The following is a 25705-nucleotide window of genomic DNA, read 5'->3' on the forward strand; positions in this document are numbered from 1 at the left end:
CTTTGGCGGAGCCGTCACGGTCTCCGGAGAGCCGCGCGAGCGGCAAATCGAAGCACCCAACTGCAAGGCGGAAACATTGTTCGACCACAATTGCGAGCCGCAGCGTCGAGACATCGATGTACAATCGAGGTGCGCAGTGAGGATGTTCGAGAGAGGATTGGACAAGCCAAGCTCGTATCGCGTGTTGTCTATAAGCTAGTGCTCGATAGAGACTTAGAGCCTCTCTCTCTCTCTCTCTTCCTCACCCTGCTCCCCTCTCATTCCCCGACCCACTTCAATCATTGATAGTCGATAGTCGATAGGCGGTAAAACACTGTACTAGCTCGCGATTAAATATTCGCGCGGCAATAGGATAATAATAATCGACGACCCGTACTGATACACTTGATAGATCGACTCGACAAGAAATTGTGTACGCCGAGATACTCTTAATGTACTACTCAATCGGCCGTAAAATTCTCAAACTACAGACAACTTTCAAAATTAATTTTATTATTAACGGCGGAAATTTATCACACCGCGATGCTCGAAGTGATTTGTGTAATCATATGATAAATGCTCTTCTCTCCACTTGCGCAATAAATTCGCTGTGTGTCGCAAACTAATGCATACTCAATTCTAAACAAAAGTAAGAATATCATTAAAATCAAAGAGTTCCGTGAAAAATATTCATTCAAAATTTGCAATTTATTTCCGAAGGAAGAGAAATGATATTCAAATATCGTTCTTGCGATACTCGTAAATGTACAAACGGTACGTTATCTCGTCGAAATTCGAACAATAATTAATTTTCTCAATGATCAAAATTAAATAGTTCGGTAAAAAAAATGTTGACTCAAAATTGCAATTTAATTCTGAGGGAAGAGAAAGGTTTCTCAAATATCGCTTGTGCAATATTCGCGAATGTGCAAATGGCACGTTATTTTGTCGCAATTCGAAATAACAGCAATGATTTTTCTCGACAACCAAGATGCAGCCGAGAGAAATCCGTATCGTCATTAACAAATTCGCGATCTGAATCAAGAAAGTATCTATTTTAAAATCCGAGGATGAAAACTGAAGATACCGCAAGACATCCTGCGACAGGGACTGAAGAATAACGGACGGAGGAGGAGGACGAGGGTGGTGGAAGAGGGTGGATATTCAATTTGCAAGTGCCGGTTCCGCTTCGAGCTGACATTTCGCTCATCGCTCCCTCGAGGACCGGCGATCGAAGCCTCGTCCTTCCAGACCGTGAATAAATGGCCTGCTAAACGGCATCCTAAAAGCACCCCTCCTGCTCCCCGAGCTTCTCTATTTTCTCCCGCTAAATTGTCGAGACAACCTCTTATTGCTCCGCTAATTCCGCGGCACATTCTCGTTTTAGCGATTAATTGACCGTAACGTCGTTTCATCCACCGCGGAAAAGGAGTCGAAACCGAGAGAAGATACGCGAGAAAAGCGAGAAGAGAGGAGAACCAGGTAGGACGGAATCCAGGTGGAATGCAGATCGTGCGTGATACGTGCAGATGATGATCGTAGGAATGTGGAGAGTCTTGTTACCGGACCAAGTGGGACCATCGTGGAATCCGAGAGTTCGAGAGAGTCGATAAGAATTAGATTCAAAAGAATCGGATCGCGACACGATAATCTCGGGCTGGTCGTGCAAAGGCGAGCTTTTATCGGTGGGAAAAAGTGGATGGCAATATTTCAATGATACTACACCACTCGGTTTTCGCGGTTGACAGGTAACGCTACTTTGCGTGTTTGCTGTGATAAGGAGGATCGTATGATAAGGAATGATGTAAGAAGAGGGAAATGGTCTACCGTTACTTGCAGAATGTTGCGAAGAAAGGACGAAATTTCAACTGTTTCTGAAGCTGCGGCGTCGATAAATTTCTTAGAGCTTGATTTAAAAAAATACTTTCCAAGATTCTCAGAAAAGAATTAATTCCATTAAGTTGCGTCAAATCTGGATAATTTTTAATTATCTAATGTCAAAGATTATATAACTCTATAAATTGCGTAACTCAACCGGAAAAGTACATGTCACGGTAATAAAAATTCATTTTTGAATTGACAGGAGATTACTTGTCTTGCGCGGCACGCTATTCCTGGATTTACTTTCTTTGAGGAATATTACATATCCATATTCCTCATAAGACCTTCTTGGAATTATTTATGAGAGGCGAGATGAGATGAGATATGAGCGTTTACATGGACGAATATTATTACGTAAAATTGCAACTTATGTTGCATCACGTAGACATGCAAGCGCGGAGGCGCTTAACCGATCCGTTCGACGCAAGGCTCACAGTGCAGACGACATTTCGGAATGGCAGTTGAATTTATTTCATTTTCCTTTTACCTCCTTCAACGCGTCTTCGAGATTTAACGAATTTGATGAACTTAATTCTAATTTAATTGGAGAAGAGAGATGCAAAGAAACGGGGCTCACCTGTGTCTGCAAAAGTAGCATGCTTGATGCCACTGTGAGGGCGGTCGTAGTCGTGGTGATGGACGATTGATTAGTGCAGGCGAGAACCGGAACGGTAGCAGTCGCTTGACGTTGCTGCTGTCGTTGGCGATGTAGTTGTTGTTGCTGCTGCTGCTGCTGCTGCTCTACCTCGCTACGAATAACAGCCACCGCACGCTGGCTACCGTTGCTGTTGTCGCTGTCGCCGTTCGGCGAATGCAGTTGCCCTGCAACACCCAAATGGAGACACTCGGTTATTATAATTTTTATATTAGGCAATCAATATCATTGGAGCTAAATTGAAATAAAGAAGAATCATTCTGATAAAAATGAAGAGAATAAGGATAGACGGTAAAGTAGAAGATACTTTGAGAAGAAATTGGTAAAGAAATTGAAAACGATATCATTGAAGTTAAATAAGATTATTATTAAAAATGTAATTGTGCCATCTAAATATACGTGAAATTCACGATATGCAATATGCAGCGCACGTTTCCCCAAAAAGGGGCTTCAGACACCGATAAATAATGCGCATGCACCCGTAGTTAAATGTTAGCAAATATGGAGTACAGACTAACATTATTCATTATGCGCGAAGAGGCACAAATGGATCGCAACCTCGTTTCTCGGCGTGAGAAAACTTTCTGATATGTCAATTTCAAACGATATTCCGCAGAACACTCTTTTTTTTTCTATCGCAAGAACGCCGTTAATATTGATGTTTAGCATTCCACGTGGCATACTGCACTTCCGGTACGCGGTACAAGAGCGAGTACAACTCGGTCACTCTCCGACGTTTAAATCTCCGCGCGCTTTGAAATCATTTCCGAATATCATCATAAAACGAGCAACTTATCTTTTGCAAAACGGCACGCAACCCGCAAAGAGCGTACTCGTCTCAATTTTGTGTTGAATAATCTTTTCCTAAATGCTTCCATGACAAAACTAGGCGACGACCGGTATACTTCAAGTATATAATTTTTCGAACGGCATTAAAACACAAGTCCACGCTCAAGTTTAAAAATCATGGAAAGAAAACGGAATATCTGAAGAATACATACAGTATCTACGATACTGCGAATGTCCATCATCCATGGTGATCATGTCTGTACGGATTACTGCGACTTGGAAAATACTACTACGGCGCCAGACATTTGTTGCTTCCGTTAACCCTTCTAAGTTTTAATGACCAAAGCAAGCCTGACGGCAAGGGGAGAGAGATTTCCGGAAACACTTTCACTACTATTCGGCACGATCAAGAGACTTGCAGTGGATCTTATTAATCGGTGAATCCTCGTCGTCGACTGAGCACTTGAGCGTCGTCGCGACGTCCTATATAGGGTGGTCTCGAACACCCCAGGGAGACATGAAATCATTGGCATTTAAAATACTACAACCCCGTTCTATACAAACAACCACGTACCCTGCCACCCTTCCTGATTATTATTACGCGATATTATCCCCCGACGGCTAAGCGATAGACAGTCTCCTGTCTATCTCATTGTTTTTATGTATATATATTTTTTTTTAATATTACCAACGACTCCTTTTGCGAACATTGTAGTATCTATTGCTATATCAATATTGTTAATAATTGAAACTTGGCAAATCTATGAAGCTGCCTCAGAAATTCCGCAATTGTATTTCAATTTGCACTTCTAAGGAATACCAAAACGCAAAGTTAATGACAAATATAAAAAGTTGTATCGGAATTATAAATAATCCGATACAAACATATTCGATCACTATAAGAGAACTCGCAATGTTATTTAATTACAATTTTACTGACGATTCTCATTCATCTTGAGCCATTTTGTTCGATTGCGAGAAACAACGGGGATAGAATCAACGATGATTTATCGAATCAAGCAGGAAGGGTTTCGATACGCGAGTAATCCGATACAACGACAGCCGGATGCAGGGCGTCCCGGCGCATCGAGATGCCACTCGTCGATAGTCACGGGCCTCGAAGTCGCGTTCGATTTAATTTCACGATCGTACCACGCCGGAGACCACCCACGGCGATCGCGAAGCATCGGCCGTAAGCGATTTCACCGTGATCGATTCTGCAAGGGGGTGTGTGTTGTGCGCATGGAAGAAGTGACGATTAGGCACAATGCGCCGGCTGTTATGACGAGTTGAACACGCGCGAGAGGAGGGAACGGGCTCATTGTTATCCGCGAGGCCGTCGCAAAGCGAACGGGGAAATCGGCGATATCTTCCGCGATCGATGAGGCATCGGCTGCGCCAGACTCGGCGATCCCCGGTAATTATATTATTTCGAAGCTCGCGTGTGGTGAAAATCTGCGATTATCGACAAAGAGAATGCGGGTTATTGAAAACAAATCTTTAAAATTATAGGAATTTGCGTGCGTTAGTATATAGAGGGATGCGTTAGTATACAGAGAATCGCTCGTTTTAGATATGTATATTTGCCGGCACTGTGGAAAACGTAGGCGTGCGGTAAACGTTTTCTCACCCAATTGTCTAATGCCAACATGCATGACATTTTATTATTACACAATTGGCTGTTGGGCACAACAAAAGTGAATTATATAAAACGCGCTCACATTTTGCTAGATAAATTATTACAGCAATTATTTTGATGTCATTAAATGTTCTTTAACTTAATACGTACGAGTATACACGTATATTTAGCGAGTTAATTAATCCGTCGAAAGAGAGCCCGCTATTGATCTGCAGAATTAAGAATACCTAGTCGTAAATCCTAGGTGCGTCTAATAATGTTTCTGTTAGGAGAAAATAAAGCAATTCGATCGATTATTCCTGGCACTAGGACGTCAGGAATTCTGGCCTACTAATTGCGTCGTAAACATCGACCTGATGCAATTAGCGAGGCTACCTGCCAGCTCTTGATAGTCGCGTGCTTCGGGGAAATAAAAACACTTATATGTTCCCGCTGCTATAAAATACAATGTCGTTATCGCCACGCAATAAATTAGCCGATACCAAGAGACCGTCAACCCGTAACGTAGTACGTTACAGTTACAGTTAATTGAACGCCGTTGTGTACCTTGTTCGTGATTATTTTTACGTGCGAAAATGGCACTTAATAGCCCGCCCGAGGAGATACCATAAAATCCGCGATTTAAGATTGCATAAAGGCAGAATGTGCAATTGCTCGCAATCTTATCTGCGAGAAATACGGTGGAAGTAAGCGGGCGCGTACATAGTAAAGGATGCGCTGCGAATACGAGTGCAATGTGTAAATAACTGTAATTACTTTCCAAAAAATTTAAACATATTACAGCAATGACGTTACTACAGAGCGTAAAAATATTACGTTGATAATTTTATAAAATAAGGAACACGATCTATTATCAATTTCTTAAAACGTTGCTCATTCCCCAAGTTACATGTAGCGCCGCTTCTCTAAGCTTGCCGATTGTTCCAAAAGTATAAACAAAAAAGACATTACGAAGCCGACGGGTCTTCCGCTCCAGATTTTTGCTCCAAGACTCGAAATGCTCCCTCTCGGTCGCGCCAACGGGCCGCATAACGGATCCACGTGCACGCGGAAGACCACGAGGACGGCGGCGACTAACACGCGCGACAGCGCCGTAGGCAGGGGGTGAACGCGCGGAGGGAGAGAAGCAGGGAGCCAGAGTAGGGCTTAGCAGAACGGCCGAGAGAAAAGAGTAGGGCTTAGCTGAACACCGTGTGCCAAGTGGATTGCAGCGGTCTGGTGTGCAGGGCCCTCCCACGAACCACGCCTCTCCACGTGCCAGCACGTGCACGCTCGTTCGCTCTCGCCTCGCTCGCTTCGCTCGCTCCCCTCGTTCCGCCGCGACCGCAGTTTCGTCTCGTGAATCGCGCGCATCCCTTCTTTCCACTCTCTTTCTCGTTCTCTCGTTCTGTCCCCTCACCTGTCTCCTTCCTTCAATTCACGTCTCGCGATCTTGCCTCCGCTTGGAGAACGAAGACTTCTGCTTGTCTCACGTATGTATCGGATATAACTCAGACGCGTTATCACGATAGGAATTTTGTGTGCGCGCGTGTGTGAATATGAATTATAACAAAATTAAGAAACCCAATTACCCGCGAAAGGGAAACACATAAATGCAAAGAGACAAGAAAGACACTTTCTATACAAGTTAATAATCTGATTAAACGCGCGAGAGCAGTTTTTTTTATATTGTCTTGTTTTTAAAAGTAACACATATAATGAAACGGACGTTATACGCCGCACCAAAATCAATTACTGAATGTACGTTAATTGAAGATAAATAGAGTTCGTTACAGTATATTGTAATTCTGAGATAAGATGCAGTCACGCGACAATATCTCTCATTTTAAGGAGCATCTCGGTGACTTCAACGCGAGCATGAGAAGCGACGTTTCTCGCGAGTCCCCGTATCCGGCGCGATCGATAAAGGCAAATGTTAGGAAACAAATCGAAAAACTTTATTAACGACGGATTTGAGTAATATACGTTCTTGAGCTAAGCATTATGGACTTTCTCCAGTCGGCCGCGCGCAGCTGGAAGAAGACCGTGCGAATACACGTTTTACACGTGCATGGATTCAGACGAATCTTCGTTACAGCACATGAAATTATATCCGCGTGCTGTAATATCGTAGATAGGCAGAGAAATGAATAGAATGAGTAGGCGGGGGTGAGCGAGACAGAGGAACCGCACTGCTGGAGATTGCTAAATCGGGGGGGGATCGGTCGTTGCTACGAGGATCGTAGCTATAATTCCGTTTTGCGCTCGTGTAGCCACGGGGATAATTTCATCCTTAGAATGATTCTAGTTGCCATAACTAGTAAATTACCATGGAGCGGATTATCTCTAAGAGCCATGCGGACAAGCGCGCGCGCGTCCTAAGCGCCCGCGCATCGCGCGGCGAAGAGAAAGGTATATTGTTGCTGATCGCCAAGTAACTCCCGGCAGATTCACCCATTATGCAAATCATCCGGACAATTCTACATGAGCTTACACGCTTCGCAGATTACAATCGGTTTTTCCGTCATTAACGATTAGTTCTCGACCGTCGTGCATCGGCCGTCGGGAGAATGTCCGCGAGAGGAATGCGCGTCCTTCTCCTCAGCGTCGCGGTAGAAAAATGTGCGAACGTTACAATGTATAAATACCCGGCTGAAGCGAAACTGCATTAATGCTTTACGATGTAATATCGAGAGCCGATGCGCTCGGTGTCTTACTTCGATTTTAACGCCATTCACATTCCGCAAATATTGTGATAATCCGCAGCGCCGAAGGGAGAAAAATATGCTTCTTCAGATTCACCGTCGTTTACTACATCGAGTATTATATGTAAATTCTCTCATGTCCTTTGTTATCCGTGGCGCACAGCGATTCTTCGCTTTTCAGTCGCATTTAGGAGAGAGATTCCAATCGCATCCTATTATAATAATTCTTACACATTTTTCCATTTCTAATATAAAACGACAAGTTGAAGAGAGAAAGTTGTTCCTCTGCTTTTTCCAAATTGAGGTTTAATTCTATATGAAAGCCAAGTGTGTGTATGTGCGTGAAAACAATCTACCGCGATGATCTTGAGTAAGTCCCGGGCTGTAGGGAGCGCAAAGCTACGTCAAGTTTATTCGAGAGACCGGGAGAGACATTGCCGGTCCATCGCGGTTTCGCAAGGAATAGAACTCGCGTCTGAATCTAAAGTAGCAGAAAGCAGACGGTGTCTCTTACTTAGCAGTGAAAGGGTTAATTATGATCGTCCGGCATCTGGCGCGCGGTGGACGGGTCCGCGGGGCCTCTTTCGCGGGACGCCACTGTCGTGTGGGCGAACACGACGATGGGGTCTTAAATCGAGGATATCCCCGCGGCCGCAAGATATCGGGGGCCCCGCTTTCTCTCACGCACGCTCGCGCACGCACCGCGGCGGAACGTTAGGTGTGCCCGCATACGAGATGAGCCCATTGATCGCGGCGGCGCGGCCGCGGAGGAAAGTCCGTGGATAAGATATCTTCTCCACGCCCCTTTTTAGTCATCTCTCGCTTAAACGCGCGGTCAAGAAGAGGCGCCGATGACGCGTCGCGCCGTTATCTGCTTCTGTCTACAATGCGGTAATTTCACACGAGAGTTACACAGGTGTAACTCTACTAATACTCCGCGCACTCGAAATTGTTTGAGGAACTTAACGTGAAACATAAGCCAGTTATAAAATTTCTTCACGTCAGAAAAGTATATCGGAATATAATTCGCCACGAGATCGTAACCATTATTTAGCGTATTGGTATCCATTCATGTTGCTCCAATTCCGATGAAGAATCTCTTATTCGAACGGCAGAGACGAGGGGTGAACCGCTGACGGAAATCATGTTCACCAATGCCCGTTAAAGTCCAGTGGGCATCACTTTATCTTACTTATCTTATTTTATCTCTGTAATGCCCCACAGCAAGGCCTAATGCCCAAAAAATGTCTAGTAACACCCAGTAATGCCGCAAATCTGTACAATGCCCTCGGCGGTTTATCCCTCGGGCGGAGATGAAAGAGGGTGAGAATTTTGTAAAAACTGTTCATATTATCAACGCGATCAATAATAAATGACAAGTGGTAAACGGTAGGAGTACCGATAAAGTCTCAACTCGATCGCAGATTGATAGAACGATAATTGCCGGCAAATCGCCAGGACTTATCTGTGTCAGGAGTAATAATCGTCGGATGATGAATCAATCGCAGTAATAATAATTCAATTCCACGAGGCGTCACGCCGCCGCACTCGAGTCCCGCTGCATTTGCATACATCTTGCATCCGAATAAGATTACGCGTAATTTACGCACGTGTGCTATCGTTATATATCGGACGCGAGTCTACAAAGGATCGGGCTAAATAAACGCTCAGTCACCCGTCTTCTTTATCTACACCGTATTTTGAAAGTACGCAGATGCTACGCGCGCCGGCGAGACCGTCGTGTGAATCTTCGATGTCAGGCTGCTTTCACTTTAATTAAATTTAGCAAGAGATTAATGTTAATGCGCCTTACCGCCGCGAAGTACTGAAATACAGGCCGCTGCAAAGCTTGGCGAGCCATCTTTTATTCGCAGATTAATTCGGGGTAGATTTTTCTTGAAAGATACCAAAGGATCGCCCAGGCCTTTCGGTCGGCGCGATGAAAAATACTTGACGAAAATTAAAACTTCGGGGACGCAGAGACGGTATACGGTGTCTCATTCCTCAACTTCAAGCGGGCTTAACAGCCGTATAATCGAGTTGTGTATTTACGTATTAAAATATTAACCGCGTAAAAAATTGAAGAAAATTGACGAATGGTAACTGCTCTCGACATCACGAGAAGGAAATAATTCCAGATTGATTGATGAATCCCATAAATAAAAGATGAGCCACATAGCACTGGAACACCGTGTATATTGCGAGTGATTCCGCGTGCGTGTACGCGCGCCGACAATCACCATTTCTCCGAAGGAGTTGAGGATGACGGCACACGCTCGCTGCTTTTATCGCCGGCTATTATTCAGCGTATTCAAGGAATCTGAGGAGTAGCCCACGTGACACCGTGGATCTTATTATTGCCATTTAGCACTGGTGTTTAATTTTAAATATAATGGTAGGCACTTCTCGATCCTCTTAGTCGTCGTTTACGGTTAACCTGGCCGATTACATGTTTACCGGCTCGTATGCCCGTATGAGACTGTAATTAAATTAATAGGTCGGTTGATTACATGGTATTCCCTTGATCAGTGTCTTTGATGAGAAGTACGAGAATCTAATGCCTCGGCAGAAGCATTAAATCTCCAATATCTACAAGTGGCGTGTCTCCTTTTAGCGCCGGTAACGCGAGGCCTTTGTGCAAATTAAATCAAGTATTCAAATGCTCTCTCCCTGTCTTTCCCCCGTGTATACACACGGCCGAGAATATCATTTCTCCGCCAGGTCGTAAAGGAGAATAAATAACGATTTCAAATCAAGTCGGTTTTCGCATTTACTTGTTGGCTTATCATTATCTCGATAGCGTATCCTATCCGCGCGAGTCGTGTGCACGCCTGCTGCCTCGCGGTTTCCCTCGCGCGGGTTAGAGTGCGGTGTGTCGGCGGAGGTGAAAGAAGAGGGTCGAGTAGGAGAAGTAGACGGAGGTAACGAGAAAGAGAGAAAGAGAAAGAGAGGGAGAGGGATGGGAGAAGGATACGGAGAGGCGCTTGCGACACGCAGGCAGCTCCAGCGCAACCGGCCCGATAGGTAGGTAGGTAGGTATATCGCCCCCTGACCCCGAACAACTACCGTGAGACCGGCTTAGCTCCGACCGGCGCGGAGCACTCTCCTTTGCTCTCCGCTTCGCGCGCGGCGTGCATCGCGTGCATGCACGTGCACCGTGTACGTGCACAATGTACGTACGTGTGTGCGTTGACTCGCGAGGCGCCGCCAAGTGTAGGAAGAGAGGGCACGCGTGACACGAGGGCGAAGGAGAAGGGAACGACACGGCGATAGATCGGAGCCTCGTGGGTGCAGCCGCATCCGCGCCAAACGGATCGCCTCCTCGGGGTGCATCGGGGGCGAGGGAGCAGGGCGGCGAGGGCACCGGCTCAATGGACCGTTCGGATTACGCCGCGAGCGGTGTCGCAAGCGTTATAAATGTTGCCGCGCGGAACCCCGAGGATTTATGGACGCGCCGTCGAGGGGTTACGGCCGGACGACCGCCGTCATCTTTGCTCGTCCGCCAGCGGAGTCCGCTGCCCGCGCCGAGAATCGTTAGCGCGGAGATTCGTTTCGCGGAGACAAGTGGAAATGGATCGCGAAACGTAGGTGGTCGGACAGTTTCTCATCTCTCGAAACGAATCCTCTTTTATCTCCAATCTTTTCTCCTGGATGTCCACGTGTCTTTCCTTTAATCTACCTCGATTAATTAGTCTATTTATATATATATGTTTTTGTTAAATTATTATATATTGTTGGGATTCATATGAGAAGTGGAAACATTCTTTTATTGTATTCAACGCTAATTCTTCTTATATACTTAATTTGGCTGGTACCTGTTCAGGCCTGTGTCCAACATGTTAAATCTTAGTCCAACTTCTAGCATCGCGAAACAACTAATGCGCCAATAGCCTCACGATTTGTATGTATTAATGCGCCGGCTTCGGAAAAATTTGGCCAATTTCTTGGTCAGACCGTAATTTTTGGAAACTTTTCAAAGATTACTCTGCTAAACGGTGTAAACTCGCTGGAGCGACACGCGAGAGAACTTTTCGACGGCTCCTGAACATCCGCTCGACCGAGCATCATCCGTGCGGATTTACGACCGCTGCTCGTCCACTTCTAATTCCAGCCGCGGCCGTAAAATCCTAAGCGTACGATTACGGCAATCGTTTTTTCCTCCCGGGCCGCGCGCGTGATTTACGCCCCGAACTCGTCGGACCCACTCTTTCGCGTTCACGGTTCATCGGCGATTTATCGCCGGCCGAATATCGGCGCCGTGTGCGCCAGGAGATTTTCCGCCGTGAGAGATTTACCGACGGACTTTCGCCGCACGGGCCGCAGTACAGGGTGTCCCGATAGTAGCGTAGTTCGCGAGAGCGCTTTTCCCCGGACGTCGCTCTCGGGTGTTTCGCGATCCGATTTCAGCTCGCGGGACGAGCGACGTATCGGAGCTCTTCGTTATATCAGTGGGAGCTGCAACGTTATAGATTGACTTTCTCTTATCCCGCGATTTGCCAGCACAGTTATCCGAAAGCCATTAAACTCGACGCGCGCGTATACATTTATATAATTTTGTATCGCTCACTCGCGTCTTGTCGCGCGGCTGTTTATTTTCGCACGGATACTTGTTTAATTCGATATAGATAAGTACAAATTTTCTAGTTCAATTCCAAGCAGTCGATCGGCATTACGGCCGGCGCGTTTCTTCGTTTTTCATTCCTTGGAGATTGCACGCGACGAATTTAATTAAATTTTCACCGTTCCACGGCGGAAAACAATTAAACATGTCTATGGCATTCATGAAATTTCGTTCCTCTCCTTCCTGCAGTTAATTATAGCCACTCGCGGGCATGTTTTTCTCATACGGGGTTAAAAAATGACATTCACATACAATGTGCACTTTTTTACATGTTGCAAGATAAGCAATCGCGCACATTCCACAGATGAAAGAGCAGGCAAATAGAAATCTGCCAAGCAATATATTCCCGGCAAACACAATTACGAGATTACAGCGAGATTCGCGCACGCGACTTTGTGGTCGAACAGGAGACACGTAGAAAATATCGAAAGAGACGCTACAAGTGAAATTCTTATTAAAGCAAAGTTGTTTAAAACCAAATCTCTCCAAAGTACCGCTGAAATCTAAAGGTCCAAAAACTTTGCGATTAATTAATCGCGCGTATTCATTGCCATGTAAAATAAAATGAAGACGCGCAGTAAAATTTCATCGCCCTTCGCAATGTATGAATATATTGATTTCTTTTAAATAACTATTTATACCCAAGTATTCACGTCGAACGGGAGACCATACGTTAACGAGTGGAAAACGCCATTTTTCAATACGTAGAACTTGCACACAAATAGAACTGAATAGACGAAACGTGAAGACCAATGAGGGATAAATCGAGAACGCACACGCCGGAAAGAATGGCGTATAATTCAAGATGGCTGTGAGAAACGGTTCCACCCACGTCCCGATGCTCGCATGCGTGCTCGAGAATCTCACATATCGATTCAACGGACCCCTTTCAGCAGCGGGAACGATGGTCGCGAGCTCCTCGCGGGCATCGAGCTCTCCGTCGTTCGGAGATTACCGCGATTTCCCGAAAATCACGTAACACGTGTCGCCTGTTTTTGCTCGAATAACCAGATTCTGAGAGTGTGTCCCGTTTAAAACAATTTCCTGCGGCACTTCACGGTGAATTCTGGCCGGATTCATTTCTGAAAGGACACGTGGCCATTTTTCTCTCGACTTTCAAACTATCTTTCATAAAGAGAACGATAAGAGATTTATTCCGAAACTCTTTGTGATGAATTTATAATTAAAAAAGACTTTCGTAGATGCTGAACTTTAAATTCCGAATGAATCGCAATTAAGTACAAATTACGAGATGCACGAGATGTGTGATTAATCGACGGAGGAACTCGATGAACAAAAATTACAACGGTCGTTAATGATCAACGGCCGCGTATATTATAAATTAGCGATGATTGCGCGGATCTTAATAGCGACTAATAAACGCGATTATTGCTTCCTCCTCTTGGAAAACACAGGGACATTTACGGCCGTTTACCGCGTCTCGTTACACATGAATTTTTTCGTCGACGTACAATCTGTCGAGCAAGAAGCAATTATGTACTGCGCAGCTGTGCGTTGGGTGCAACGAGAGAGCCCGCAATTAACCAGAAAGGTCGCGGAAAGAGAGCTTAACCCCTGAACCGATAAAAGATGCGCGACAAAAATTCGCGCCGTATGCAATCAAGTTAAACTGGTACCGCGGCGGATGATAACTATAATAATATTTATTGGTTCTTCATGTAATAAAAAGGTGATTAGAGTATCGTTAACGGCTTCCTGCCGACGAGTAATTTTCCGCGTTTTACTGGCGCAATTTACATTACGAGGAAATTGTTCGGATCGACGAACGCGAATTATTTAGCTAAATCACGTTATCGATGCATCACTGAAGAATGTGCGGTGATGGACAGAATGGTTGGGACACGTTTTGTTAAATGAGTTTAACAATTCGAGCAATAGATCGGAAACGCTCAAAATGGCTTCGAAATGGCCATCGAGTAAAATATTCCTCGGAGAAGAGATTTGAAACGCAACACTGGAAACACTTTTTCGCCGTAGCTAATCATGGTTTGCTAAAAATATTTGGCAGCCATAATTGTGAATTTTTAAACCACAGCAAACGATTTGCTATCGCACCTGATACAATAGGCACACTAGCAATATATTTAGCTATCACAACTAAATATTGACTGTCCAGATTTTGCACCTGAATTTTAGTTGCCACGTGTAGTTTTTAACTACGGCAGCTACATTTTCCTTTCCGTGAACACTCAATCTAAATGCATATTCCTAAACTCATTAAAAGAAACATGTTGCAACCATTCTATCCATCAATGTACACCAGTGCGCTTGAAATGTAAAAGTTTGTAAAAAAAAATAATACTTATAATCTGAACTGAGACTTTCGAATTAATCCATAAATCTCGCAGCACACTTTGGCATATATAATATATATAATTATAACTGTGTGGAAAAGTGTCATTAAGCAAATTAGCATTTTAATAACATATCTGGATTTTTCTTTTTATATTTTCCAATTTCAAATTTCTTCGATACCTTACAACAGGTGTGCCTCAGTCGACCAGATCTTTCTTTCGATTTCAATATTCACTACTATCTCAGCGCGCACTAAAATTTTTCCGTTTGCAAATACCGGTAGCTCGCGCGGACATGCGCCGGGGTTAGATAATTAATTAATTAAAATTCGCCCGCCTCCCCCTCCCGCTTGAACGCCTCTCGTTCGTGACTCTTTTGCCTCCAGAACCGCAGAAACCGGGCTGGCCAAACCGACTAGTTTCGAAGTCGCCAGGCGGCTCGATCGCAATTAAGACCGGTCGAACCTGCCTCGCCGAACGTCGTTGCATAACTATTCGTGTGCGTTTCGCAGGATGCGCGCTCCTTTCCGCGATCGGATCGTCTCTCGCAGCGAGCGAGAATGATCCTCTCATTGCGCCAGACGGAAAGTGATCCGGCCAGTTCGCGGCGATTACACCTTTGCGCCACTCTCGATTAATCTCCTCTCGTTTCTCGCGCGGCCATATGGCCGGCGAATTAATTCTAAACTTGACAGGATTGAAGAAAGGAGCTCTACGACCGCGTATTGTTGCGGAGAACACAAAGCGAACGCGATGAACACGACGGGCACGTGAATACCTCGGCGAAATTTTCGAAAATTGACTTGGTTTTCTGTCAAATAATTCTGGCGGTCCTTCCGAGATCGCAAACGATTGCCTCCAAGTTAATGCAGAATTTTTAATACAATTTAAATTTCGTGACAGCAAGGTGATCTGGACGATATAAATAGTGATATAAATAATGATGAGCCATTTATATTAATCGAAAATTATGCAACGCCGCGCTAATCAATCGCGTGTTCCGCAAACACGCCGCGATAATGGTTTACATATTTCTAAAAGAAACTCAATTACGATATTCAAGGACGGCCTGTCTCTCTCCCTCCGTTATAAAAGACGACAGGTTGTAACTATTAAAAACTGTCGACTCGAAAACGAAAAGCCGTGACGTTACGTCAGAAAAGGAGGCTGTAACCAGCAACACTTGCACGTGTTTTCGTCGGCACCGGTCCTCCTTTCCCCGTCGTGCAACGCGTGATACCGGTTGCTCATCCTCTCACTCTCAGCGGGAAGATGAGGAGTAAGTAACGTGAGACACGCCAGGCGGACAGCATACACTTTCATCGGGACTGACGGGAGAACGAATTTTACTCCGACGTCATCCGATGTCCCGCGGCATATTTGTAAATAATTTTTCACGGGATTACTCCTATATGTCCTCTAGACGCGCGTTATGAAAGCACGTTGTGTCAAACCTGAGAAAGTTCCCGACGTTCCGTGGATTCCGAACTTGGATGCAACGAGCGTAAAGAGACGGCGGGATTACGTAACTATCAAAGAATTAATATTACGACACGTTCCCACAATTTTCCCGTCTAAATTCTAATTCCGACCGAGGGGGCACGGCGCTTCTTACGTCTCATCTAGAGACCCTCTAATCAAAGTCTGGCCATATCACCGCTAAGGTTCGTACCCGCCATTTTTCGTCAAATTCCTGCCAGAGAGAGAGAGAGAGAAATATACCTATCGTGCTATCTCGCTCTGCAGTTAGTAAAATAGAAAATACTTAACATTTCGTCCGTATGACAGGTTTCTTAATCCTAAAAGTGGTCTACTTTAACAATTAATATCTCGCTTCGCGGGGCAGAGCGACACTTTTTTTCTGCCAGATTCATTCGTTTTAAGCGAAAACGTGAATGAGTCTAATTTCATCGATTTTGGAGATAAGGCAGCTAAACCGAATAATTATCACTTTATAAAAAAGTGGTGCGAATTGACGAAAAATGGTGGACCAATCACCATTTTTCACGATAGTATAATTAGTAGGTTCACTCTCTGCCGGTCCCTTTGAGCTTTGCGGTCCCGATCACGTAGCATTGCGCCATACATCCGGGCAGGATCCAGCGACGTGTGTGTGTACCTACCCATCAAAGCCACACTACCACACATACCACTTTTCTCTCATTAGTCTGCCCAGAGCAATGTCGGACGCGCAGAAGGGATCGACGCAAAACGTAACAAATGACGGAGTGGACCTACTAGTTATACTATGGTTTCATCGCGTCCGACGCGTGATACGATCATTAACGTCTTTTTCTTCACGGCGCGCGGTAATATTTACGCTTATCAATCATCCGTGCAACAGCTCGGAATCTTGAAGACGCGCGTTCTCGCGCGCGTTTTCCGCGGTAACGCGCGTGCGAACGTTTGTCACGGCGCAGCGACGGAGTTGCGGATCGAGCCATCAATTACCGGGCGGACTGTTGCACGACCGCATCGCCGGCGCGCATCACACCCGCGCGCATCGCGATACGTCGCCGGCGCGGCTGATGGATTCGAGCGGACGTCCACGTGGTGGTGAAAAAGGGCCGCCGCGCGGAGGGGAAGATGCCTATCGCTCGCACGTCAACGCGAGGCCGATGCGAGGCGTAATCGCGATCGGTTTGACCAATAGCGTAGTCGAGACGCGCGTTACACGCGATTATTCACCGTACATTATCACCGGTAAAAAAACGACGGTATTCCCGATATTTCGCGCGTTACTCCGTAACTCCGTGGCCCCGGTCCATAGGAAAGGTCGGGCATTCGCGGAATTTCGAGCGAGAGCGGCGCGCACTCGCCAGCTCAAGTTCCGACTATTCTCGGCACGCTGTTATTATTTACGATTACTCAAGTGCGCTATCCGCGAAAGGAATCCGTGAATGGGGCGCTCGTTAAAAACGACCCTGCGCCTCGTTAAGCATCGCCGGATAAAATATCCGCGATACGGCCGGAACGACCGAGCCGAGTCGCAGCTGCCGCCGATAGTAAAACTCGAACAACTCTTGTTGACCGCGCCACTTAATATTTCGTTGCATGAATTATCGTGTTACGCTAATTTCGTAAATTCCGAATATAATCTCAAGCGGGCTCGCACGATCGAATCGAAGAGGACACGCTGAGGGACCCAGTTTGTTGAATAAAACAAAATTTAATTGACAACTGAATCTCTTGTTTGGATATGGGCAAACAAATCTTTCAGTTGATACAACAACAAAATTTACAACTTCAGTGTTTTCTTGGAGGTAAAAATTAAATTAAAAATACCAGATATCGTCAAGAAAACACTGAAGTTGTTAATTACTGCTGGTGACATTGAAGAATATTCTTATTAGTTCACAAAAATTTAGGTGGAAAATTTGGTTGAGCAAACATGCGCAGAATCCCTTTATAATATTCAACTAAACGATTTAGTTCGCGCAACAAATACAATTATTTAGAACGTGATGGGATGGACGAGTTTGTTATCTCGACCATAAAATTTTGTTCAGATAAACAACTCGTGGAAACAACGGTTTGTTGTTGTAACATTTAACTTCTTTTCAGCAATATATTTCGTTTTAAACAACCAAATTATATGTTCAGTCAACAAAATGGGTGTCTCAATGCAAAGACACCGCGGTTTCGCGATCCGCGGTATCTCGAATATCTCAAAACGATGAAACGAGATGAATCGAGATATCGCTCTCTCCAAGTCGGCGGAGCAACGCACCTCCGACCATTGACTGCAATCGCCGCATGATCCAGCAATAATAGGAGAGCGCTGCGTCCTAAATGGGAAGTTTGCGGACTATTCGAGTAGCGGTACATACCGAAGGTGAAAGAGAGAGAGAGAGGGGGGGGGGGGGCACGTCGTGCGCATTTGGTATCTAACGAAGTGCGTGGAGTGCGCTTTCCGCGTTGCATAGTTAACGAGCGGCGAGGAACTGCCAACAAAGGGAACTGCCTCGGCGCGCTACTGCGTCAGGACAGATTCGCGCGTGTAAGAAGCCACACACGTACTTGGGTACAGTGCCATTCATTAATGCCTGGATCTTAGTTTTACTATAAGGATTCACAATTTCATAATCTTTATTCCCGTCTATACATCGATGAGTCTTATGCTGTAGTTCACACAGCTTCATGGACGTAGGAATACCTGGACGGAGCGTAGTCGGGGGTGGTCCACAAAGGGTGAGGGGAATGAAATGTCTGTTGTAACAGACATGAGGTACCAAGACGGTCAACACTCGATAGTGTCCTAGTAAAACTTCGGTCCAGGCATTAATGAATAAGACTGTACGTGCCTCGGCGCCTCGCGCTGCAGCCTCGCGGAGAACGGAGCGTAGCGGTGCGCTGCGTCTCGCGGTGCCGCGAATCGCTCGAGGAGAAAGGACTCCGGGCCGGGGTCACCGTCGTCGTCGTCCGCGCGGGACGTCATGGGAAAAGATAACCACCGGCTAATAGGGTCACCGCGGGCCAAAGTTTACGCGCCGGGCCAGCGAAAAATCGCATCGGGATTTCCCACATCGTCGCCGGTATCGACGTGCGGGCTGGCGATGCCGGATCGGCCGGCTTAATGCTCGATGCCTCGGCCGATTAGCTCTCTCGGATGAAAGTCGGGATCGGTTTTATGCACTCCGGGCCCGTGCGTTCGGTTCAGCTACGGCCAACGCTCCTGAATATTCAAACGTCAAACTCGCTGGCTAAATATGATATTTACATTGGCGTTTATATTATCATTAGCACGTATTGATGCTTTTATGAAAGTTTATGAAAGTTTCTCATAAAGCCGATTAGCACTTTGCCTTACAGCATGGGTTACAGGTGGCCGTGCATTAGGCATACGTGGATTAAGGAATAGCGGGAATTTAAAGCTGGCTACTAATTGCATTCGCTTTTCTCTAAGCATGTATAATACAATGTACTTTCAAAGAAAGTATATAAAAAGTTAATGTATAAAATATATAATTACATATGTCGACAAACACTAAATTGACTTGTAAATATATGAAAGACTCGAGCTAACAGTGCAATTCTATTATTACGTTACTAAAAATATTAATGATACGGACACTCGGATATTCATAAGGGATTTAAAGATATAAGGACAAAGAAATAAATTACGGTAAAACGATTTCGTAAAAATGCGGCCGCGATTTCAATTCCCCGATAAGGGACGGCAAAAACCGGATCGTCTAATCGATCTCTGATCGCTTAATCGAGCGGTGATCGATGCTACCGGCTTACCAATCTCGGACGATCAGATACGAGAGGATCGGTTCAAGAAAGGTGCACGTGTAACGACGTTCTTTCCTGCGGTCATGTTTCGTTTCGTCCATCTTGCCCGTAGATCTCGTATCATGCCGACCAGCCCTATTAGGCACTGGCCATCGACTTGTCGAATCAAATGCGGATCAGCAATGAGCTTCCACTCTTTAAAGCCGTTCGGTAAACGCGAGCGTGGTCGAGCGACACAAGATTATTGTACAAATCTACTGTTCGCACTAATAATTTGCTCAGCGAACATTTCGTCTATTAATCTATTCATATGATCCATTTTTTTCAGGAAGAATACATAGAGGAAAGTCCTTTATTATAAAATAGGATTCTAATGTGAGACAGTAGGTTTTCAACGTCCAAATCCAATGATAAATATTTTTTCGCAACGATTACACGATCTAACAATCAATTTGCCACTAAACAGATTGCACTCCAAGGGCAATAAATTCATGGTGAAACCAACAGATGACGCCTATTAATTTAGCAGAAACTTCGCTATCTTATAATAGGAGTCTTTCCTCTGTATCTAAACTCGAATAAAACAAATGAAAGCAGATATAACTTTATATTGAATAACTTTGTTTGCCCAAACGATGGCATTGCTAATATTTTTCGACTCCAGTTTCTATTTTTAATTGAACTCCACAAATTGATATTTATAATACTTAGACAAAGTAAAATTCTAATGCAATGGAATAAAATTCTTCGCCGTATTACGCGTATGATGTGTGCGTGTATGCACTTAATATCGCTCGCCTCGTTCGAAAGAGGTTCACGCTGGCCGATCTACGTATTGTATCTCGTATTGTATCGCGAGCGAACCGACTCTTCTTCGCATTGCGCGAGATGTGGGCGAACTCGTGGCGGAAGTCAACGGATGGACAGGTAGATGTAATCGCGGATATCGTAACAGGTACCCTAATCCCATCTCGCTTTCTATACCGCCCGTGGCGAGGAATCGCTCGTCGTGTCCGTACGCTCGTAGCACAACTCCGAGTAACTCACGATACACTTTAACCACTTAACAAATAGCCCGTAAAGCACTTTAACTAATTAATGCAACGGTGTGTCGCTCAAACCCTTACGTATGTTACTTTACTAATCGCGCATTAAAATATTGTTCTTTTCGGACAAAAGAGATAAGATAGAGGTGACCATCGACACTAATCGATATTACGTTATATACCAATGTTGTCCTTTAGATATTGCTATCAATGCTTATTTAATAAAACCGAAGGTAATATCAATTTATCGATAAACGATACGTCGATAAACGATAAATCAATTTTGCGATACGTCAATACGCTGATGCGTATATTTTTCTTTCCATCTTCCATAAGACAATTACATGATAGACCATTTCTCATGACTTATTCCACCTTCTCGCATTTTCTCCACGGACCCTCTTTCTACCGCACGTGTAAATAGTCACGCATGTGCGTAAAGTGCAAAGCACAACCACATGTATTATTGATTTTGTTGAACTTCTAGGTGAGCTTAATGGCAACTTTACTGCGCACTATCTCGATCTTGAAAGACGGAAATTTACTGCTCGCGATAAAATTGGTCGTGCTAAAATAGCCACGCCTTGCATTAATAGACAGCTTTAGGGGAAACGGAGGCAAGTGCGGAAGTTTATTTGTAACGTTAAAAAAAATGACAATCGGAGAAGAAAATTGTCAAGCGTGTTGTCGATTCTACTGAAAAGTATATTGAAATCGGCCAGTCCCGAATTTCGACTTTCTCCGATTATGTCGCATCACGGCGAGACAATATATCTTTGGGCTTTCGTATCCGCCAAATTTTCACTTTTTACGATTTCTGTTGCTTAATGCCGCTCCACGTGCGCTTCGAACTTTCATCTTTCGGCATGGACCCAACCGTCCCCCAGTCTAGTTTCAACCCAGCCGTAAAATTGCTTTTTCTCTCGACAATTAGCGCGCTCTTAACAAATCGCGGCGATCGATCCTCTCTTAACTCGCTCCCCGGTCATTTTCTCCTTAATGTACCCCTCCGCCTAATAATCCGGCAAAGCACGTAACTTTCTTCAATCGTTTTTTTTTCTTTTTTAGCATTCCTCGTTCCTCCCGTATGGCTCGATAATCACTGCTTGTGTCTCGCTCGTGCTTTCGACGAATTCAGGGGCCGGCGGCGACGCGACTCGAAAGTTTCCGTGTGCATGCTTTGCTTCCTTGTTAATCCTGCCGGATGATTCGACCATGAGTAATATTGCGAATCCCGCTGCCGGGCAACCTCGCGGCTTTCGAAATCAGAATATCGCCTCCGAGGAAGCGCCCGCGTAAGTTTCAAATTTATGAGAGTGATTAATTCTCAAGCCGAACCTCTTGTTCCTTCGCACGCCATCGTGTTATGTCATTCATTGTCCGTTCTCTTTCCCGTATTCTTCTCTCCTGTGGACGCGTAGGCGCAATGCGTACGCAATATATGATTAACGCACCTCGAGTCGCGAACGACAGGGAAGAACAGGGAGCCAATAAATAAAAATTAAACTTTCGCTTTTGTATCTGATCAGGATTACTGCCATTGAAAGAAATCAATAAGCTTCGACTATTATTGAAGAGGTGTGTGTTTCGCAACGCTTATTGAAAAATCTTTCGTATCGTTTGACGCAAAGTTCCGCGTTCTTTTCAGTTTTGCATAGCGCCGTTTGGACTATAAGTACATTAATACGCTGATCTTTTTTAATCAAGGTTATAACGTGATCAGTCAATGCTAACTGTCGCTAATCTCGTGAGACTTGAAAAATGTCCGTGCTCGCCGCAAGTGGAAAAATCCGCGGTCGATTTGGCCCAATCACGATACAACGTATTAAACGTTTGCGGCCTCTCGCATGTTTGCTCACATAACTCACGTACTAATGATACGTTTAAATCGCTACGAGGGAGTAATTACAGGGGGGGCGCCGATCACAGGATGCAAGATGCCATTCACGTGTATAGGTATGCACATATCGCGATGTATACGGGCAATGGGAAACACGCCGGTAGACACGGACGTGTACAGCGTGTCGACGCACGTGGCATGATCCCGGCACGCCTGCGAAGACAATCGCGTCCATCAGAGAATGTAGTTGATCCTTCCAGACGGGGGGGGATGCCCTCTTCTCCTGTCAACAGTGCGACAGAACAGCACGCCGCGATACGGGCTACGTCGCGGCCAAATCGCGGGGCGTGGATAATTGCGAAACGCAGGCAACGCGATAGCTCGCGGGATCTGCTTGGAACTCTGAGAAAGCAAGATTAGATTTTGCCACGGAATGTTCGCGCTTCAAAATCGCGCTGAGGCTACTTTGACGTTCGAAATGTATGACATTTAATTGTCGGGGATTCTAAGAGGATGCATCGCCCAGTACTTTTAGGCACGCGAGATCGATTTGGAACTCTGAGAAAAAAATTAGATCTTGCCACGGAATGTTCCCGACTCAAAATTGCGCTGAGACTACTTAGACGTTCGAAATGTATGGCATTTAATTGTCGGGGATCCCAAGAGATACATCGCCTGGTACTTTTGGGCACGCGAGATCTATTTGGAACTCTGAGAAAAAAAATGAGATTTTGCCGCGGAATGTTCGCGCTTCAAAATCGCGCTGAGGCTACTTTGACGTTCGAAATGTATGACATTTGATTGCCGGGGATCCCGCAAGTATTTAGAATGCAATTGTCCAAAGTATAAGGAAATAACACGCGGTATGCTCGATAATGAATGTTGGGACACGTTGGGGAATGTGGGCATCACGGTAGCCTGGGGCACATCACGCTGGGATTATATTCCGGTGTGATGCTCGGGAGACAATCGCCTGCTAGCACGCGCAGGCGAGACGTCTGATCGCGGCGGTGCATTCTCTACTGACACGGTCGCAATGCGAACGCAGCCGCGGCGCTGTAGATGCCAAACGAAATCAGACGTGCATTTTGCAAGAATGTTGCAACAGGATCTTATTGTCTTTCACGTATGGAACGTTCACATGAAGTATTCTCGAAAATTGGCGCACGTGCCATGTCGCTTGCTTTTCGCAGCAATTATCCGTATCCGCTCTACGATCTGTCCACAGCGTGCAGAACTCTCGACTTTACTTCGCTCCAACGATCAGACAAATCGGGAAAGATTTTATTCATTCGTATTGATTATTTATCACATTTTGACGCGTCGAGCATTCGAAAGTCAAAGTTGGAAACGACCTCTGTTATCCTCGTGACCAAAAATAAAAGGACCGCTGCGTTTCGCCGAGTAACGGAGCACTCGCGCGCAAGTTGCTCTCGCGGGCGTGAACGTTGCGTAACATCGGCGCACGTGCGTGCAGCCCGCGTGCAGGCGGATATACGTACGCTGGACCGTCCCGTGTGTTGCGCGCTACGCGCAATTAGACGCACGGGAGAGAATGAACGCGCGGCGATGCTAATTTATATCGGTAACGGTACAGCGCTACCGTACTACTCCGGCTGGTCGCCGGCTCGCTCTCGTCTCGCGTTTCATTATATCGCTTATTAACGGTCGAGACCTTATCGTGCTCTCCCACGTGTAGGAAGTACACTGTGATCACATGTAGAGATATCCGCGAGCAACGATCCGCGAGAAATCACAGAATTTATACTCAGTGTGGGTTAAATTATTCGAACTTGTCATCTGAATGTAAAACCTTAATAAATTAAGAGAGAGAGAGACAAAGAGAGAGAGGGAGAGAGAAGTATTTGACACAGACAAATAAATTACGTGAAATTATTGCATCCAAGACGAATTCCGTCCTGACGCTATTCCAATGAAATGTTACATCTCGAGGTACAAAGATCTCGAGATTCCGGGTAAATATTGCGAGATACCAAGGGACGGTTTAAATATAGATTCAATAAAGATTTACATTAAATGTCGAGCGTTGTGCAGCCGGTTATTTTCTATGACCTATGCGGCGCGTCGGTACAGGGGGCCGAATCGATTTCTCCGAACTTGCAGCTATCGGCGGACGAATCCTCCGGATCGACGATTGAACTTTCTAAAGCATAGCAACGATCGCTCGCGCCCGCGCGCATGCACACACACACACACACACACGTACACGTGAAGAACTAGACAAAAGCGTCGCTCCTACAATCTCTGCCTGTCGTAATGCATGCGCGCGAAGACAATCACCCGTCAGAATGCAGGTAGGGCGTCCGATCACGAGGGCCCCTCCGACACGGGCGCAATGCGAGCGCAACAGGCACCGGCGATAGGTGCAACGCGATAAAGGCCCGCGCTGTGCATCGCCACGCAGATCGTACTCGCTCGGCTCGGCACGGCCTGCGATTCTTGCGAAATCCGCGGGGCACGCGTGCATGCCGCGACCGCGCCGCCCTTCGCCGGCGGGCGTGAGAGCTCGGGGAGAGACTTTTCCGCCCCGTTGCCGGATTTTTGGAATAGCGCAGCGTCCGCGCGCGTGCACTCGAGCCGATTAACACGTCCTCGCCGGGCTTTGTGACGCGAATCGCGCGCCTATGTGGCCTCTTGATATGCATCTGATAATGCACGAGGCGATTAGCATATCTCGCGCGATAATATATTTTTTTCGGGGCCAGAATCTTTATGTCACAAGTGGGTATTTTAATTGGCCTCTCGTAAGTGAGGCATAGAGCGCGATATCGACCTGCGCTATTCTTGTCACACGGGAGATAATATATCTGTGCAAATGACAACCATAACGAGTGCTTAATATGCAGCATTGCAGTAAATAAATTAAATTCTATTCCATTTCCACCGATATAAAACTCATAAAAGATTTCCGTATCAATAAAACTTTATCGGTGAAAATTCCGCGTCACGTTAAGAATATATATGAATGCATATGCAGAAGGGAAAGATAGGGGAACC

At 45.6% G+C, this 25705-nt stretch overlaps 2 protein-coding genes across 4 annotated transcripts in view; one reads left to right on the plus strand and one right to left on the minus strand.

Moving 5' to 3' along the window:
• The window catches only part of LOC105569227, an 83515-nt gene that overhangs the window by 14134 nt on the left and 43676 nt on the right, over positions 1-25705 (plus strand). The window contains exon 3 of one of the 3 annotated variants that reach the window (XM_012025502.1): positions 1367-1821. The exons of the other annotated variants lie outside the window; for them this stretch is intronic. Within the exon in view, the coding sequence (XP_011880892.1) occupies positions 1367-1373 (7 nt within the window). The 3' untranslated portion in view covers positions 1374-1821. Of the gene's footprint in view, positions 1-1366; positions 1822-25705 lie in introns of those variants that run through there. 3 annotated transcript variants of the gene reach the window in all.
• The window catches only part of LOC105569226 (nuclear receptor subfamily 4 group A member 2), a 71027-nt gene that overhangs the window by 11680 nt on the left and 33642 nt on the right, over positions 1-25705 (minus strand). Inside the window, exon 2 of the mRNA XM_012025499.1 lies at positions 2438-2682. Coding sequence (XP_011880889.1) covers positions 2438-2682 — 245 coding nt within the window. The remainder of the gene's footprint in view (positions 1-2437; positions 2683-25705) is intronic.

The sequence above is a fragment of the Vollenhovia emeryi genome, unplaced genomic scaffold (genome assembly GCF_000949405.1).
Source record: "Vollenhovia emeryi isolate VEMERY1.0 unplaced genomic scaffold, V.emery_V1.0 DF939125.1, whole genome shotgun sequence".
Taxonomy (NCBI): domain Eukaryota; kingdom Metazoa; phylum Arthropoda; class Insecta; order Hymenoptera; family Formicidae; genus Vollenhovia; species Vollenhovia emeryi.